The sequence below is a fragment of the Erpetoichthys calabaricus genome, chromosome 9 (genome assembly GCF_900747795.2).
Source record: "Erpetoichthys calabaricus chromosome 9, fErpCal1.3, whole genome shotgun sequence".
NCBI classification, from domain to species: Eukaryota; Metazoa; Chordata; class Cladistia; order Polypteriformes; family Polypteridae; genus Erpetoichthys; species Erpetoichthys calabaricus.
The window spans coordinates 126,035,861-126,053,177 of record NC_041402.2 but is presented as its reverse complement, the minus strand read 5'-3'; the positions used below and the strand labels follow the sequence as shown (position 1 = coordinate 126,053,177).

General features: G+C 37.5%; 1 protein-coding gene across 3 annotated transcripts in view; it reads left to right on the top strand.

Moving 5' to 3' along the window:
- si:dkey-246g23.2 (solute carrier family 66 member 2) overlaps positions 1–13,295 on the top strand; it is a 204,878-nt gene extending 191,583 nt beyond the window's left edge. For all 3 annotated transcript variants that reach the window (XM_028810129.2, XM_028810130.2, XM_051931481.1), the window contains exon 5: positions 10,018–13,295. In XM_028810129.2, coding sequence (XP_028665962.1) covers positions 10,018–10,192 — 175 coding nt within the window. In that variant the 3' untranslated portion in view covers positions 10,193–13,295. The remainder of the gene's footprint in view (positions 1–10,017) is intronic.
- The last annotated feature ends 4,022 nt before the right edge of the window (positions 13,296–17,317 follow it).

Below are 17,317 nucleotides of genomic sequence, written 5' to 3'. Positions count from 1 at the left end.
TCAGTGGTTTAGTTAATTTTAGTTGCATGCTTACTATTTTCTTCCTTGTCTGTTGTTCACAGGGAGGGCATATTTTCCATTTCATTGATGATTCCATTAATTCCCATCATAAAAAAATCATTTTATCAAATTCTCGTTTGGTGAACCAGAACATACCTCTGTCTTTCATTTGAAAAACACTCAAGCGAAAAAATGGAATGCTTTATGGAGGCAAAACCACATTAAACCCAACAGTGCAGAAATTCCCTAGCAGCTTTAAAGTGTTAAGTTTAAGTTACTGTACTCAAAGCCTTCAACTCACATACAATACATTAATTTATAATTTATATATTCGCCATCGTAATCTTTCCCCTTGAAAATTTTTACTGGTAACAAGCATTTTTAAAAAAAAGAAGTAAATTGCTTGAGCATCATTTGAAACCCTTAGATACCTACAGTGACAGTTGTAGTTGAATGTGCTTTAAAAGTATTAATTTAGAATGTGACAAATTTGATTTTTTTTTTAGTTAAAATGATAAATATAATGCATAGGGCACCATGATTACCCATTTCAATGTCTATCGCTAATGGTTTTAACTCATCTATTTGCATTCTCTACTGAGAAACTAAAAATATATTGAATGGTTTGAAATAACTTTTATATGAAAAAAGTTGTGTTTGCCACACTAGAAACAAGCTTAATTTCACTATCAGGTTAACATTTTGATTTGTTAATGGAACTTTAATGCTGGATGTGTTATCAGCTGCCTAGGACTTAATCAGATGTAGAAGCTGTCATCTACACTGTGTATTTTCCTGTTTGATGTCTACCAGATGTTTCTAACAGAATCATCGTTTTTAGCTGGCTTTGATGTAAAGATATGTGAATTAGGGTGCATTTTCCTTTAAAGCTTTTAATCACTTTGATTAGTTGCTGTGTATGCGTAGCTCTTGAATGGTTACTCACTTCTGTGTCACTCTGTCTAGGTGGTTGTATCACACCATTGGCACACATAAACACATGAATAGAGGTCAGCAGACATCCTTCTGCTTTATTTTCTACATTTTTAAAGACTGCACAAGTCTTCATAGGTCTGTTTAGGTGAACTAAGATATCTGCAAAGTGAATGGCATTTTGGGTCCCTATAATTTTTGTAGTAGTGAATGGATTGACATGATACCACAACCACAGTGCACTGCAGCTTGTTACATACTATAAGTCTCCCTCACGCAACTATATATAGTATATTATCACTGCCTTTGTTTTCAGAGGACACTGTCTAAAATAAAGTAGCTCCTAGTAAGTGAAAATCAACAAAAAAAAAGCAAAATTGACTAAAACAGAACAAATAAGCATGAGCACAAAACCTAAGAAACAAAAAAGTAAAATCATTTGCAAAATGGACAAGTACAAATGGATAAACTGCTTCAGAAATGTTGGGCAGTTAATATTGTATTAAAGTGAATTCTGGTAGGGCTACACCAGAATGTTATATGTGCAGACTTCTTTTGTATAAAGTTTAACTTACCAAACTTACAATATCTGTCCCTCTTTTGCTCTGGACTAGCTAAATATTGAAATTCACTTGTCTTTCAAAATCAGCCAAACAATATGATGGTGGAGTTTGGTCTGTAATGAATTTACATCAGATCATTGTGATACCCTTAACAGTACTTCTGCCACCTGTGGTATGTCATCTTAATGTCTTCATGACAGACAGAGAAGTTATTTTTCCTACCTTTTTACATATATTTTTGTTGATTTTAATTTGAAGCAAATAACAATTCATACAGTCAAGTAAAATTTAACAAACCAAAATTCATCCTCTACCCAAAAGAAAGAGAGGAAAGCCAACAGCCAGAGCAAATCTTTAAAATCAGCAAGGAGAGAAGAGTATCCTTTTCCTCCGATATAGATGCTTATTCTAAAATGTTATTGATTAGATCCTGCCATATTTAAAAAAAAAAAAAAAAACGTTTTGAACAGATCCTCCTGTGGTGGGTTGGCACCCTGCCCGAGATTGGTTCCTGCCTTGTGCCCTGTGTTGGCTGGGATTGGCTCCAGCAGACCTCCTGTGTTCAGATTCAGCAGGTTGGAAAATGGATGGATGGATGAACAGATCCTCTAAGTGAGAATTTGACTTTTTTCCAATTTCAAATAATATAAAACATCAGTTACCCACTGACTTAAAAGAGGTGGGGTGGGTTTCTTCCAATTGAGCAAGATAATTCTATGTGCTAGTAGTGAGGTGCCTTTTTACATTTAGATGAATTGAGAGGAACCCTGCCACCACTGTAGAATCAATTGGGGTCACACACTCCTCCATTTCACGTCCTCACACTGAGACACTGGCAACAAATCCAGGAGTCAGAAGCAAATACTTCTGTTCATCTTCACTAAAGAGAATTATTCTTGCTTAGCTGAGCAAGCAGGCCTCTTCACTTCTACTGTAGCGGTGAGTGTATTGTATTATAGAGCGAGGGTTCTCTCTCAGTCTCACTGCCTTACAAACCCTTAGTGTGGTCTTCTGCACAAGCACCAATATACAACACATAATATGATATAATGATGTGATGTAATCTTCTTCAGTGATGTAATGTGGTTTGACACTCATAAGAAATCTTGATCATATTACGCTATAGTGAGTCTGTTCATCATCTAAATAGCACAAATACGTCCGATATTTCATTGCATTCTGTGTCATTATATTTTACCAAAGAGAGCAAGATTTGCTGTGATGGAGGCAAGTGCATATTGCATGTTAGCCAGACACGCAAATAAGAATTTCTTGTACTCTGTACACGTGACAGTACATGTAAACTAACTGATTACACTAATTTTTTTGTTTTTTCTGTCCTCCCTGGCCATCGGACCTTACCTTATTCTTTGTTACTTAGTATTGCCTAATCTTATTTTTATATTTTTCTTTTTTCTTTCTTCATCTTGTAAAAGCACTTTGAACTACATCATTTGTATGAAAATGTGCTATATGAATAAATGTTGTTGTTGTATAAACCCAACATTGTTCAAGGGACTTTACACCTTAGCATATAAGAGCTGCTTCTTTGTTCACTCCTAATAAAGCGCCATTATGAGCAGTACCTCATATTTCTTCATGATCTGGTCATTTAAGCAGTAGGCACACTGCCATGTTTCCATTAGCCACTGCTGATCTCTCTGTGTGTGACCATGCATCAGAGAGGAGTGCAATCAGGAAGCACAAAGACAAAATGCAGGCATGACAAAGTTCTCTTTTCTAGCCCCGAGGCCTGTCCCATTACAGGACCTGCATTAATAGTTAATGCATTTTGACAAAATGAGCCCAGAGATGCCAGTACTGCTTTGTCATTCTGTGAGTGAAAAATACATTTGGATATTCAAAGTCAAGCTTTCAAGAAAACCATATAAAGTGATTGATGTTACAATGTTTAAAATTAAAGTGATAAATAATACTATCAATTATTTAAAATTGTAAGGCCACCGTCTCTTCAACATGATGAATTCCATCGCATTTTAATCAGCAACTTACCTCTTCCAGTTTTAAATTAAAAGTGACATCTTGGATATTCCAAGATCCTTCTGACCAAATTGTGTTGGATTTTTAGACAAGGAGACCTCATTAGACGCTGTGTAGGTGGACCCCTGTCTGTTTATGTAGAGTTTTTAACCCCCTTATTTGCTTTTCTTCAGTCTAATTTGTTAATATGGTCATTTAAGGTGTCACTTTCAAGCTCATCACTTAAAAGTGATTGTTAAGCTTTTTAAACCTTTTAACAAGCATGGTTGTCAGTTGTTTCCCTCTCAGGTGTTTGATTATTGATACAGTGTAATGAACCCTCTTGCCGACAGTGTGCAGTTCTGCGGCACATCAATGGATGCTCCTGTAATGATTTCTGTATTGATCTATGCATACATCCAGTCTTTCATTGTGATGGAGCAGCTCATTTTAGTAATCTACATCTTTAAATAGAGTCATTTTTTTACAACAGACACACAGAAGCAGCATGTAAGGAATGTAAAATGATCAAACTTCCATTGTCTGGTGAGTAGAATCAGGGCAGATTTTTTTTTTTTTTTAAACAAGAAAACACAAGTAAAGCTCAAAAAGAGACACACGACTGCATGCCAGTTACCATTTGGAAGCTGTCAACATGTTGATTTCATGAAGCAAATAAATAGAAACAGGAGTGTCCAAGGCATAGTCCTTTAGAGTTGAATTTGCTTGTGATTGGAAGGTATAACTGAAGAGTGCCCATCATTGTTTTCATGGAGTATACATGTTCTCTCTGTGTCTCTATTGTTTTTTCATTGGGGATTGTGGTTTTCTAGTGGTTTTTAACTCAATTAAATCAGCCTTATATGAGTGATTAACATCTAAGGGATAGATAGGCAGTAAGGCAATAATTGCATGAAGCTCCTAATTATTCTTGTATATGTTATAACTCATTTTGTAAATCGCTTTGCATAAAGGCATCAGCTAAATAAATAATAATAACAATTGGATTGTTTGAATGGAAATCAAATATGACATGACATTAAAAAACAACTTGGTGCTCAGAATCAGAGCTGGTTAATCTATTAGGTGACATAGGTGGCCTCCTAGGGTCCCAGCACCTGAGGGGCGCCATTTATAAAAGTTAAGGGGTGCACACTCTGTACACCAAGGGGGAGGATCCTCAATCGTTGAACTCAGATGATGCTGAGTGAATGCTGTTATCTGCTGGGTACCGTTTATGAAGTTAAGCACCCTCCGTACACCAAGGGGCAAGTGCTCCTTGAAGTCTGCAGTATATGTGCTACTGAAGGGGCACATGCTCCAGATAACCCCCCGACACACACACGGAGTTCTAATAATACAGACTACCCACTATGGACAACGAGGGACACCTGATTTAGTGTTTCAAGTGCAAAAGAGCATAGTTGCAGACCGCAGTAACTATGAGGTCAGTCACATTACAGCCCAACATCATGAAACGCCCGCAACATCAGTCATGAAGCACTCATCACATGCCCAGTTGCACTATGGTTAAGATTAGGGTTGTGTGAGGGTTATCTGACTCAAAGGGTGTTTCATGGCTGACATAGTGGGCATTACCTGGCCTATGTCATACGTATTGCAGGCTGCAGTCTGACCCATCTCTTCAAATGGGCATCAACCGGCATACAGATTGCATTCACAGGCAGACTGATACATACAGACATAGTAGCATGGTTGGCAAGCCCCCAACCCCCCTCCCCCCGTCCAGTCACGTTTGCCTCCCCAAAGTGACCTATTAAAGTAGCTGTTTAGATATGTAATGTATATACATTGTTAATGCATGTGTTTTACATAATAAAAACAAACTGAATAAAAAATACTATTTGGTGAAAAAGGTCAAATGTCCAATAAATATGACCTGCAACAATGATGTTCACATTCACAGCATCGGCTTGCCTTTTCTGTGAAGTGTTCACAATTCAGATTGCCCAGAATACTTGCAAAACTGTCATTGCAGTGGCACAGCTTGTTGTTTGCATTTTCTATTTTGGATTTCACTGTGGAAAAAGTGTAGGAATTTAATTTGGTGGGCACTTAAGAAAAAGGAACAACAGGCTCCCCTGCATGTTAAAATGTGATTAGCTTCAAGTTTTGTCCCTTGTGTAAGATGTGTCTCCTGTGTTCAAACCATCATATGTCAAGCTTAATCACAACCCGCAAGTAAATACCAAATTATGAAGCTTTGAGAGGGATTGAATATGACGTGTTGCTACATTCAACATACAGTACACTTAATCTTTTATTATACGGTTTTGTGTTTTCTCTTTATTTGGGGTATGCAGTAGTAGGTTGAATTATTATTTATTTATGCTGTACATTGAGTGCTGCGCGTTGGTTTTCATGTATTTGATCAATGCAGCCACTCTGTAGTGTCAATTGTGCAGTGCAAGATGAATCCGTGAAATAAATAAATTAATTCATCTACTTTAGGAACTGATTGCTTAGTTGATGAATTATTATACCCATAAAATAAGTAAATGAATTAACTAGTTTATGAATTCCTTGCTTAGGTGAAAATTAATAAATTAATTACCAATCTAAAATTATTGTATATCAGCCTATTAAAATGTAAAAAAACTAATGTGTAAAGACGATGATGTTGGCTAACTACATTGAATGAGAAAAAGTAGGTAAAACTTAAACTGTATTAATGTAACTGTTGTGAAAGAATCACAAACACAAAGGTAAGGGTTTGGAGTAGCCACCCTGTATACTTGGAAATATGTGTGCAAAAAAAAGTTATACAGTATCTTTCAGACGAAGGTCAAAACAGAACTGAAGACAATGAGACCAGGTGATGGTTATATATGGTCAGGACCGGAAGCGAGTTCAGGAGAGCCTGGACCGGAAGTGAGGTCATCAGGCAGAATTTCCTTCTGGTAGGTCTTCAGAGGAGGAAAGAGAGAAAGTGTTAGGTGACAGCGCCAAGGTCTGGCAGATAATTACAGTTGTTTAAGTCTGTTTCCCACTGTATAAACCTAACTGCAGTACAATTCAGGATTATGGGGCTTTCATCAAGTTTATTAGCCCAATGAGCCAAACAGCATAATACGGTGCGGTTTTAGTACAGTGTATCAAGCACTGCCGACATTGTTTAAAGCACCGAACTATGTGGAGAAGCCTATTGGTAGCCAAATGTTTCTTTGGACTGACAGTCTGCACTGGACATGGTGATTCAATGGGAATCAAATTCCTTTTTTTACCTCCTCTTTCCTCGATCAGCTGCTGGCTTGCTGCTGCTGCCGTGCCACGTGATCTGCATTTCGTGTGGCACTGCTAACATTTAAAAGCCTGTACGGCACCTGTCCATTTGTCTCACTACCTTGTCTCTCTTGTCCCCCAGACATCTTCAAACACTATGCGATCTCTTTTCACTGTTCCGTTATTTCACCAAGTAATATTTTCCATTTGTTTGCGCTAATGCGATCTTTAATCTCATTTTTTTGAGACTTTCGAGTTTTCCTACTTCCACTATCTCTAACCTGCTCTGCATTTGTGTCATGGGGCTTGCTTCCAAAGGTTGTAAGTATGGTGTGACTTGTCCATCTTATGGGATGTGAAAGTGTCTCTCTGTCTCTCTTCAAAAGATCTCTCTTCCAAAGATCACGTCTCGTCATAGGAAAAAAGTCTTGTATCGTCACTAAATTTTTTTTTATAATAGAGAGATTTAAAAAATAATTGACAAAGAGTCATAGCTAATTGATAACAGGACTGTTGGTACCGAGGTTATTATAGTTTTGCCTTTTCATATTAGTTTTTATTTCTATATTTTTTCTGACCTTACTTGGAAATTCAGTTTAGTTTTAGTTTTCCTTCATTGTGCATTTTTAGTTTTAGTTTAGCTTTTATTTTACAAAGACATTTCTATTTTATTTTTATATATATTAGTTTCAGTTTTAGTTTTAGTAATTATAGTATGGTTAAAGAGCTACTATGGAGTTTAGTTTTTGTGTCACAATGAGACAGAACTGTACACTTAACAAGTTTGGATATGAGTTTAATGTTAGTGGAAGCTTACTACACTACATGACACAGTTTACTGTTTGGTTTTGTTTTTGTCTGATAAAAAACAAGCATAATCAAAACCAGATACTAAATATGAACAATTTTACACAATTTTATAATTTTTAAAATATTTTCTTTCTTATTTGTGCTGAACAAGTCTGCCCTGACTGTTGGCACTTTACTTTTCCTTTTATTGCCCAGAATGGGCCAATTTGTAATGAAATTTAGGTGAATTTTAAGGTGTGAGGGTTTTTTACTCTAAATGTCTACAGCACACAACATATCCTGCTCCAATGACAAAGAGCTTATAATGAATGCCTTCAATATTGCATTAAAAAATCTCAAATACTGGGCTTTGTTATTTCCTACCAGTCATATTAAGCTCTGATTCCATTTCAGGCACAAACAATTTATAGACAGAATTTTGCCACCTGCAGGCCTGAAAAGATCAAAAATCAGAAAAGAGAATCTACTGTGTTCTCACAGGTGTGATCATGAAAATCACAGGGCCTTAGGAAGAACAAGACTCTTAAGATTGAATTAGTGTGCAGACCCCACCTAGCTGTATTGAGGGAAACAAAGAAAAACAAGCATGTAGAGTCAAGGTTAGGTGCAGTGAGACTTGAATAGTCCATGATTTAGAACAGTAAACCCTTAATGAGCAGAGCAAGAGTAGGTAATACAGAGACAGCATCTAAGATTAGCAGCAATATATACATTATTTAAACCTGTTTATCAGGGCAGGATCGCAGGAACCTGGAGCCTACCCCAGCAGGTTTGAAGGCAAGGCAGGAAAAATCCCTGGTATGCAATGTGTACGATATGGCTGTTGTTAAGAACAAAAAGAATATGATATTTCAACTATCTATTTTGAGAGAGAGAGAAACATTGAAAAAATGGGGACAAATATTTTAAAACATAATTCTGCTATTGGATTCTTTTCACAATATCTGGTATTAATAATGATGAATATTAACTAAAAAAGATAAATTAATAAATATAGCATAAATACAAAACACATTAGTATATTTAGCTTTTCATCACTTGGCAGACTCTCTTTGCCTACCTACCAGTAGTTCAGTAGAGACATTGCCAACTCAGGAATTTTACAAGATTTGTATCATTTCATTGTTAAACGACATTTTTAAAGCAAAAGTGATTGGTTAGCAACAATATGTTGATATTGTATGACGACCTAGTCAGTCTCTTGATCAGTGCTGTTTTATTTTCAAAAATCAGGAGTGGTCTCCCCTTGACGTTCTCGTGTACTCAGATATGGGGATGGATATTTGAGGAGTATACTGCAAGACAATGATTATATTATGTAAATTAAAGAACCATCATCAACAAATCAAATCAAATTAATAATATATTGATCAATTATTATTAAAGTAAAGTTTATTAAATTGGACTCTGCAGCTGCATCCATTAATAAAAAAAATCGAGTATGTGTTCAGGTAAAGTACCACTTCTGGTTGATGGATTTGGCCCAGAAGTTAATAGAGATCTACAATTTTGGTGTAACGACCACATGCCAAATTTCATCCATCTATCTAGTTGCGTTTTTGAGTTACCGTGTTTACACACACACACACACACACATGGACATAATTTAAAAAAATGGTATTTTCAGACTTGGTTAGGTCTAAAACGTCAAGATTCGTCAAAATCTTGAGGTTGAATTTTTTCATGATTATACTTTCTCTATACAGTGAATTACTGTCAACAAAAAGCCGGCACCTGAGAAATAAACTGAAACGTTACTCACTTGTGATTTTTCTGTCCACACAGTAAAGTTTTTGTTGACCACCATATTCCAGTTTCAGGTGTTTGAATTACATCTTGATATACAACAAGTGCAAAGAAAGGCGGTACGTAAATCACTTTCTAATCCACACGCTTTACGTACATATTCAGCTCGCTCTGTCACCGCAAATGTTGTGTGAACAGCCGCCCTCCTTCACCCGCCGCCATCCATCCATCCATCCATTATCCAACCCGCTATATCCTAACTACAGGGTCACTGGATGAATGTATTTGGGCGGCTCGTGGTGAATGACTTTCAGTTTTAGAGTTAAAAGTTATAAGGGTTAAAAACTAACAGCAAGAATATTCATTCAAAAACAAAAACTAAAATTATTTTATTAAATTATTATTTTATTTCAGTTAGTCTTTCCAGCTACTTTAATAGTTTCGTTTAGTTTTAGTTTTTCATTTCGGTTTTGTTAATTATTTTATTTCAGTTTACGAAAAAAGATTTTTAATAATAATTTTAGTTTTCGTTAACTATAACAACCTTGGTTGGTACTATTCATTTTCCCACTTATGGTTTGCACAATGTTCAAAACCTAATAAGTCTTGTCTTGTATGCATGTCTTATATGCTGATAAAACAGTTTCTAGGTGGGGTTCTGCATGGTTATTTTTCTGACACGGCTTAAAAGACATATGAACAGCAAAAGTGTCAAATGCTGCTTTTTATTTTTGTTTTTCAGCATTAAGATGGTGTTGCTGTGGATGGCAGGGGACATCTATAAAACGGCCTATTTTATTATCAAGGAGACGCCAGCCCAGTTCTGGCTATGTGGCATCATGCAGATTTGTATTGACATCGCCATTCTGCTCCAGGTGTTTTTTTATGGACAAGGTGCTCATGTAAAGTATGGATGATATCAAGATTCAAATCCAAGACACCTACTGGCAGGTCAGCTTGCAGAAAACTCAAGTCACCAATACTGTGCCAGTAAGTGGACTTGATAGGACTGCATATCATTGGTACCAATTTCAAACTTCTGATGATACAAATTAAAGTCTTAAATGTTAGCTCAAAAGTAAAGCTGGAAGGAAGGGCCGTCTTTGTTACATTGTCACCCTTTCTGTTTTGTTTTTTTTTTATTATTAACAGTACCAACAACATTATTTATTCAAATGTATGCATATTGTGAGTTATGGGCACTGAAAGCAAATATCTGTTACTATAAACATAATCAGTAGCTTTTTTTATTGAACTTTTCCAGTTTCCTTAGCAGGTAACCCAACTGTCCATTTGAAAAATTTGCTTAATTATTGTTTTATTGTTACAGACAGCAGGGCAGCCGTAGGCACAAGCCTGTCCATCACGGAGCAGCTATCAGTAGTCAAAGTAAAAATTTGAAAATTCAAAATATCGCTCTTGCACACGTTATATATTATCACTCTTAGAGTGGAGCAGCAATTTTTCCAATCCTGAATAAACTTCACAGTAAGAAAAAGTGAAAACTAGTGCAAACAGTGTAAGGTTTAAACTCCCTGTCAATGGGTAGGTATGACATACACCATCAACACTGTGGCTTGACATCTCCAGCCATTTTGATTTGATTCCTAGCTAAATGGATGAGTCTAAATTGACCCTGCCATTGAGGGCATGCTTACAATTGCACAGTATGCTTGACTGGGGCCTCTTCTAGTGATGGGCATTTCAATTCAATTTACTCAATCGATTCTTTCAAACTACCCATTTAAGTTAACAAATTCTTTTGATTTATTTGATTCATTTTTAGGGATAGCTTATGCTGTAGTTCCCTTGGGATGGTTTAATCCCCTCAAAATCCCCTCTGATCACACCAAAAATATATAATTTATTAATTCCTACATCAGTTTCATATATGTGAGAATTATTGGACTGATTCTTGGGTAGTGAATTGTTCATGAATCAAATGAACGACAATTGTTGGACTGATTATTGGTTTGTTCAGTGAGTCAGGTGATTCTTGCACGTGCGCTATTGACTTCTACCAGCAGGCAGCAGCAGTGAAACAGAAGACGATGACAATGTCACGCAGGATACACTTGCGTTTTAGCTTTAGTCCCATTGAGATCCACTGAACTGATTCGTTCATGCTCACAAATTAATTTATATGATTCACTGAAAAGAGTTGTTGAAAAAGAACAAATTGTTCACAAGTCCCCCATCACTAGTCCCTTCCAGGCTTGGCTCCTGACTTGCATTCATTTCTACCTGGGCAGACTTTAGCTGCCTGTAAAAAGTGAGGCCAAAAACTGTATGGCTATATTAATAATAATAATATTACTATTATTGTCAATGATAAAATACCACATATTTATCTGGTTGGTCAAATTATTTCCTTTTTTTTCCCCTCATATCTTTATACAAACTAACAATAAAATTGGTTGATCATTGTATGTTCTTGGGACTGAAGAGGCTTGAGTTGATTTCCCTTTTTCCAATACTCCCTACTTAGACCTTCCTCAATTTTAATGTTGTGCACTTTAAGTGTTGCTGGTGTATAACTGATCTAGATCTCTGATGGATACCTGTGTGAAAATCCAATTTAATGCCAACAAAAAGGAAAACTGTAAATGAAACACACACTTGATGGTGCTTTCTGTTTGGGACAATTCCCTTGAAACAGTGCTCTTTAAGGGATGCATTTTTTCTCCCTCTCTCTCTCTCTCGTGCTCTTCATGACAGTCGGGTCCCTTTAATACCTAGCAGACCAGAAGAGGTGGGCTTGTCTTGGCTTCTTTACCCTCAAGGGGTGTTTTTTTGTTACACTCAAGGACTGTGAGGGGAAAAAGGAAACAAGACTATTAGGGACAGCACCCCCTTTCATCCTGGGGTAGTACCACATGCCATACGTGAGCTAGGAAGGTGACCATGTGTGACAACATAGGGTAAATTCATTTAATACCATAAAAACCATGCACAGTCCCTATACATTAGTTCCTGTAATTGCCAGGTGGATGAATAGAATAAAAAATAGTAAACTTTCCTTTGCTGTAAAGATTTTTCAGATTATGAATAAACAATGGTGCTAAATTTCCTTTTTATATTTAATTCTTAAAATGTGTTAGAGCTCTGTATTGACATATTCATGGACAGAATTCCATTTTATGTTTATGTTCAGGGGTGTGCACCAGTATTATGTGTGTTATAATTACTGTGGCGACTTTCTCAATAATTGTAAAGTATCAGTATCAACAAAACAGATGCTAATCTGATGATTTACTGCTCAGATTACAAATGACTGAATTCAAATTGTACAAAATTTTGAACAGCTACTATATTCATCAACAAATCTGACCCTAATACTGTTGATGTTGTCATCATGTAGCTTTTAAAGTTTAATTCGAGCCAGCCTTGTGTTTATTTACCGTAGACCTCACATGTTTTATAGATGCACACTGTATGGGAAAATTGCTAATCTGAATTCTATCACAGAGTCTTCAAAGTCTAAAAATGGGTCTGAATCTGACTAGGGGGAGTTTACCCGCATCCTTCAGGCTCTAAACTATTGAAGTCTGGAAAAATGTGCATGTGTGCAGTAGTGTGCCCTACCATGACCTGGCGATTGTCAAAATGGATTAATCAGGCCCAGTAAATGCCTGGAATGAAGGCTCATCATGAGAGTAGTACCGGTGTGTCCATCAGTTTACAAAGTGGATGTACAATGACAGAATCTGAAGATTGTTCCCTTTCCATATTGTTTTTTTTTCTTGTGTAAAAAAAATCCAAAAGGGTGGTTATTACTTAAAATGTACTGTTGTGTTTTTGATGCTTTCTGTATATTTGTAATACTGATAGACTGGAGTCTGGGGAAAGTCTACCCAAAGAAAAATACAGCGCCAGTAAATAACCATTATATACCTACACCATGCCATTTTCTAAGCCTGCTTACTTCTGAGCAGGGTCATGTGGCAACAAGTATATAATAAACCAAAAACAATGTCTGTAAATGTTTTACAATTAAAAGATTTTATATGTAAACCTCAAGAGTGGATTTTTTTCTCATCAGTTTGCACACGTAATTCACTGCCTTTCAAAAGTAATGCTTTATTCCAAGTAGGTGTCAACACAGATGTAGCTCTGAATAAACAGACGTATGTGTACTTGGGATTTTGAGCTTTAAGAAATTAGGGATATTCGTACTGTGCACACAAGAATGAATGAGTGTTGCAGGCTAATGTGAAAAATTAACTTCAGAACACAGCTGAGGAGTTGATCGGTTGCTTCAAGAGGTGCAGACGTGAGTATCTTGATCTGGCTGAAGTGGAGTAGGCAGGTTTAAGAATAGACCTGCCTACTCCACTTTTGAGAATATTTCCTCACAGACTCCATCTCATTTGCTTCACAAGAGCAATATCAGTAAAGTGAAAAACTAAATGCAGCAACAAAACACAAAAGCACCTCGTGCTATGAATATGAACATACTCTATGTATTTACACACACCGTATGTGGATATAATTTTTAATACACATGTGAATTTTTTCAATTTCAAAACAGAAAATACCAGATTCCAAATGACTTTGGTCAGTCAACTTCTCAAGTCTGTTATGGACATTCTGCAATACACTAGGTAGCAGGCAAATATCAGCCATTGCACAGGAAAATGAGTGGGCCAGGATCTGACTCTGACACATCAAACATCAGAAGGGCTAACTTTATTAAACTGATTTTGACACCAAGTGTCACCACAAGATACCTAGACAAGAAAGACATAGGGAAACATTTGGTAACTGCTAAATAAAAAGCCACTGGCACATTTATTAAAAAACAATATGAGCAGTCCCAACAGCGTTTAATGAGAAATGGTGTTATCATAACCATTATTAATTAATACCGTAACATAGCATCATGGGCGGCACGGTGGTGCAGTGGTAGCACAACTGCCTCGCAGTAAGAAAACCCTGGTTTGCTTCCCAGGTCCTGCCTGTATGGAGTTTGCATGTTGTCCCCGTGTTTGCGTGGGTTTCCTGTGGGTGCTGTGGTTTCCTCCCACAGTCCAAAGACATGCAGGTTAGGTGGATTGGCGATTCTAAATTGGCCCTAGTGTGTGCTTGGTGTGTGTGTGTGTCCTGCAGTGGGTTGGCGAAGTGCCCAAGATTGGTTCCTGCCTTGCGCCCTGTGTTGGCTGGGATTGGCTCCAGCAGACCTCCGTGACCCTGTGTTCGGATTCAGCAGGTTGGAAAATGGATGTATGGATGGACATAGCATCATAAAGGTATATGTGATTCTCAAGTTTCATTTGGACGTGTACCTGGAAAATAAATAAATGTGAATGCATATGAACTACAGGTGCTGGTCATAAAATTAGAATATCATGACAAAGTTGATTTATTTCAGTAATTCCATTAAAAAAGTGAAACTTGTATATTAGATTCATTCATTACACACAGACTGATGTATTTCAAATGTTTATTTCTTTTAATGTTGATGATTATAACTGACAACTTATGAAAGTCCCAAATTCAGTATCTCGGAAAATTAGAATATCAATTAAGACCAATGCAAAAAAAGGATTTTTAGAAATGTTGGCCAACTGAAAGGTATGAACATGAAAAGTATGAGCATGTACAGCACTCAATATTTAGTTGGGGCTCCTTTGGCCTGGATTACTGCAGCAATGCAGCGTGGCATGGAGTCGATCAGTCTGTGGTACTGCTCAGGTGTTATGAGAGCCCATGTTGCTCTGATAGTGGCCTTCAGCTCTTCTGAATTGTTGGGTCTGGCGTATTGCATCTTCCTTTTCACAATACCCCATAGATTTTCTATGGGGTTAAGGTCAGACGAGTTTGCTGGCTAATCAAAAACAGGGATACCATGGTCCTTAAACCAGGTACTGGTAGCTTTGGCACTGTGTGCAGGTGCCAGGTCCTGTTGGAAAATGAAATCTGCATCTCCATAAAGTTCGTCAGCAGCAGGAAGCATGAAGTGCTCTAAAACTTCCTGGTAGACGGCTGCGTTGACCTTGGACCTCAGAAAACACAATGGACCAAAACCAGCAGATGACATGGCACCTCAAACCATCACTGACTGTGGAATCTTTACACTGGACCTCATGCAACGTGGATTCTGTGCCTCTCCTCTCTTCCTCCAGACTCTGGGACCTTGATTTCCAAAGGAAATGCAAAATTTACCTTCATCAGAGAACATAACTTTGGACCACTCAGCAGCAGTCCAGTCCTTTTTGTCTTTAGCCCAGGCGAGACGCTTCTGACGCTGTCTCTTGTTCAAGAGTGGCTTGACACAAGGAATGCGACAGCTGAAACCCATGTCTTGCATACGTCTGTGCGTGGTGGTTCTTGAAACACTGACTCCAGCTGCAGTCCACTCTTTGTGAATCTCCCCCACATTTTTGAATGGGTTTTGTTACACAATCCTCTCCAGGGTGCGGTTATCCCTATTGCTTGTACACTTTTTTCTACCACATCTTGTCCTTCTCTTCGCCTCTCTATTAATGTGCTTGGACACAGAGCTCTGTGAACAGCCAGCCTCTTTAGCAATGACCTTTTGTGTCTTGCCCTCCTTGTGCAAGGTGTCAATGGTCGTCTTTTGGACAACTGTCAAGTCAGCAGTCTTCCCCATGATTGTGTAGCCTACAGAACTAGACTGAGAGACCATTTAAAGGCTTTTGCAGGTGTTTTGAGTTAATTAGCTGATTAGAGTGTGGCACCAGGTGTCTTCAATATTGAACCTTTTCACAATATTCTAATTTTCCGAGATACTGAATTTGGGATTCTCATTAGTTGTCAGTTATAATCATCAACATTAAAAGAAATAAACATTTGAAATACATCAGTCTGTGTGTAATGAATGAATCTAATACACAAGTTTCACTTTTTGAATGGAATTACTGAAATAAGTCAACTTTGTCATGATATTCTAATTTTATGACCAGCACCTGTAAGGGCACTGGCAGAAAGGTCATAGATCAGAACCAAAGCTGCTATGTACAGTGCATAAGGCCGAGCAGACGTGTACTAAAGTATAAACTGAACTGAGAGAACATGAACAGAATTTCTCACACATTTGTTTTTGGCTTGTTTGTACTATACAGTTGATAGCCGTTTCTCTCTCCACACATTTTCTACACTGTTCATGAACACAGAGAACCTGAGGAGTGATAGGGAGAAAGGGCAAAGTCCACATAAAACCCATGTCAGGAAAAAAGCTGATCTCTGGAAATGTTAGGTAACAAGGTGACAATGCTTACCAGTGTGCCCCTCTGTAAATATAGCTAAAAAAACATAAAATAGCTTCCCAAGAAACATGCAAAGACATACCCCTGCACTATTTCACTATAGCCATAGCTCATGGGAACTCGTATAACATGCACATATAGAACATGCACCTTGACAACCCTCTTTTACTTTGGCCAATAAAAATGGACTCTTTCTAGCCATTTCATCCTTTCTCTATCTGAAAGCTGACATTCAGAGTTCTGGCCATGGCTTATGGTTTAACACTTAATAATACACACCAGGCTTGCCCTCACAACTAAATAAAATAAACAAAGTGTGCTTTACTAAAGCACAAATAGAAATTTATAAGTAATACATAATTGCAAAGTCACATTAATTAACAAAGAATACGCATAGAAATAAGTATGCATTTTAGCAGGGCGAATGATGAGGCAGGGCAAAAGCTAAATGCTTTTAGTGCCAACCAGGCAAAACCCAATTTAATGCCAACAAAAAGGAAAACTGTAAATTAAACACACGCTTGATGGTGGATTGGGACAGTTCCCGTGAAACAGTACTCTTTAAGGGACACATTTTTCTCTCTCGCTTGTGTTCTGTACGGTAGTCCGGTCCAAAATGAAACACCACCTTTTGGGAGTGTCTACCTTTTATCAAGAAGACCAGAAAGGGTTGTGCTGTCTTGGTTCATTGCCCTCAAGGGGTGTTTTCTCAAGGCTGTGAGGGAAAAAGGAGACGAGACTGTTAGTGACAGCACCCACTGTCATCCTGTGGTGGTGCCACATACCTTAGGTGAGCCAGGAAGGCGACCCATT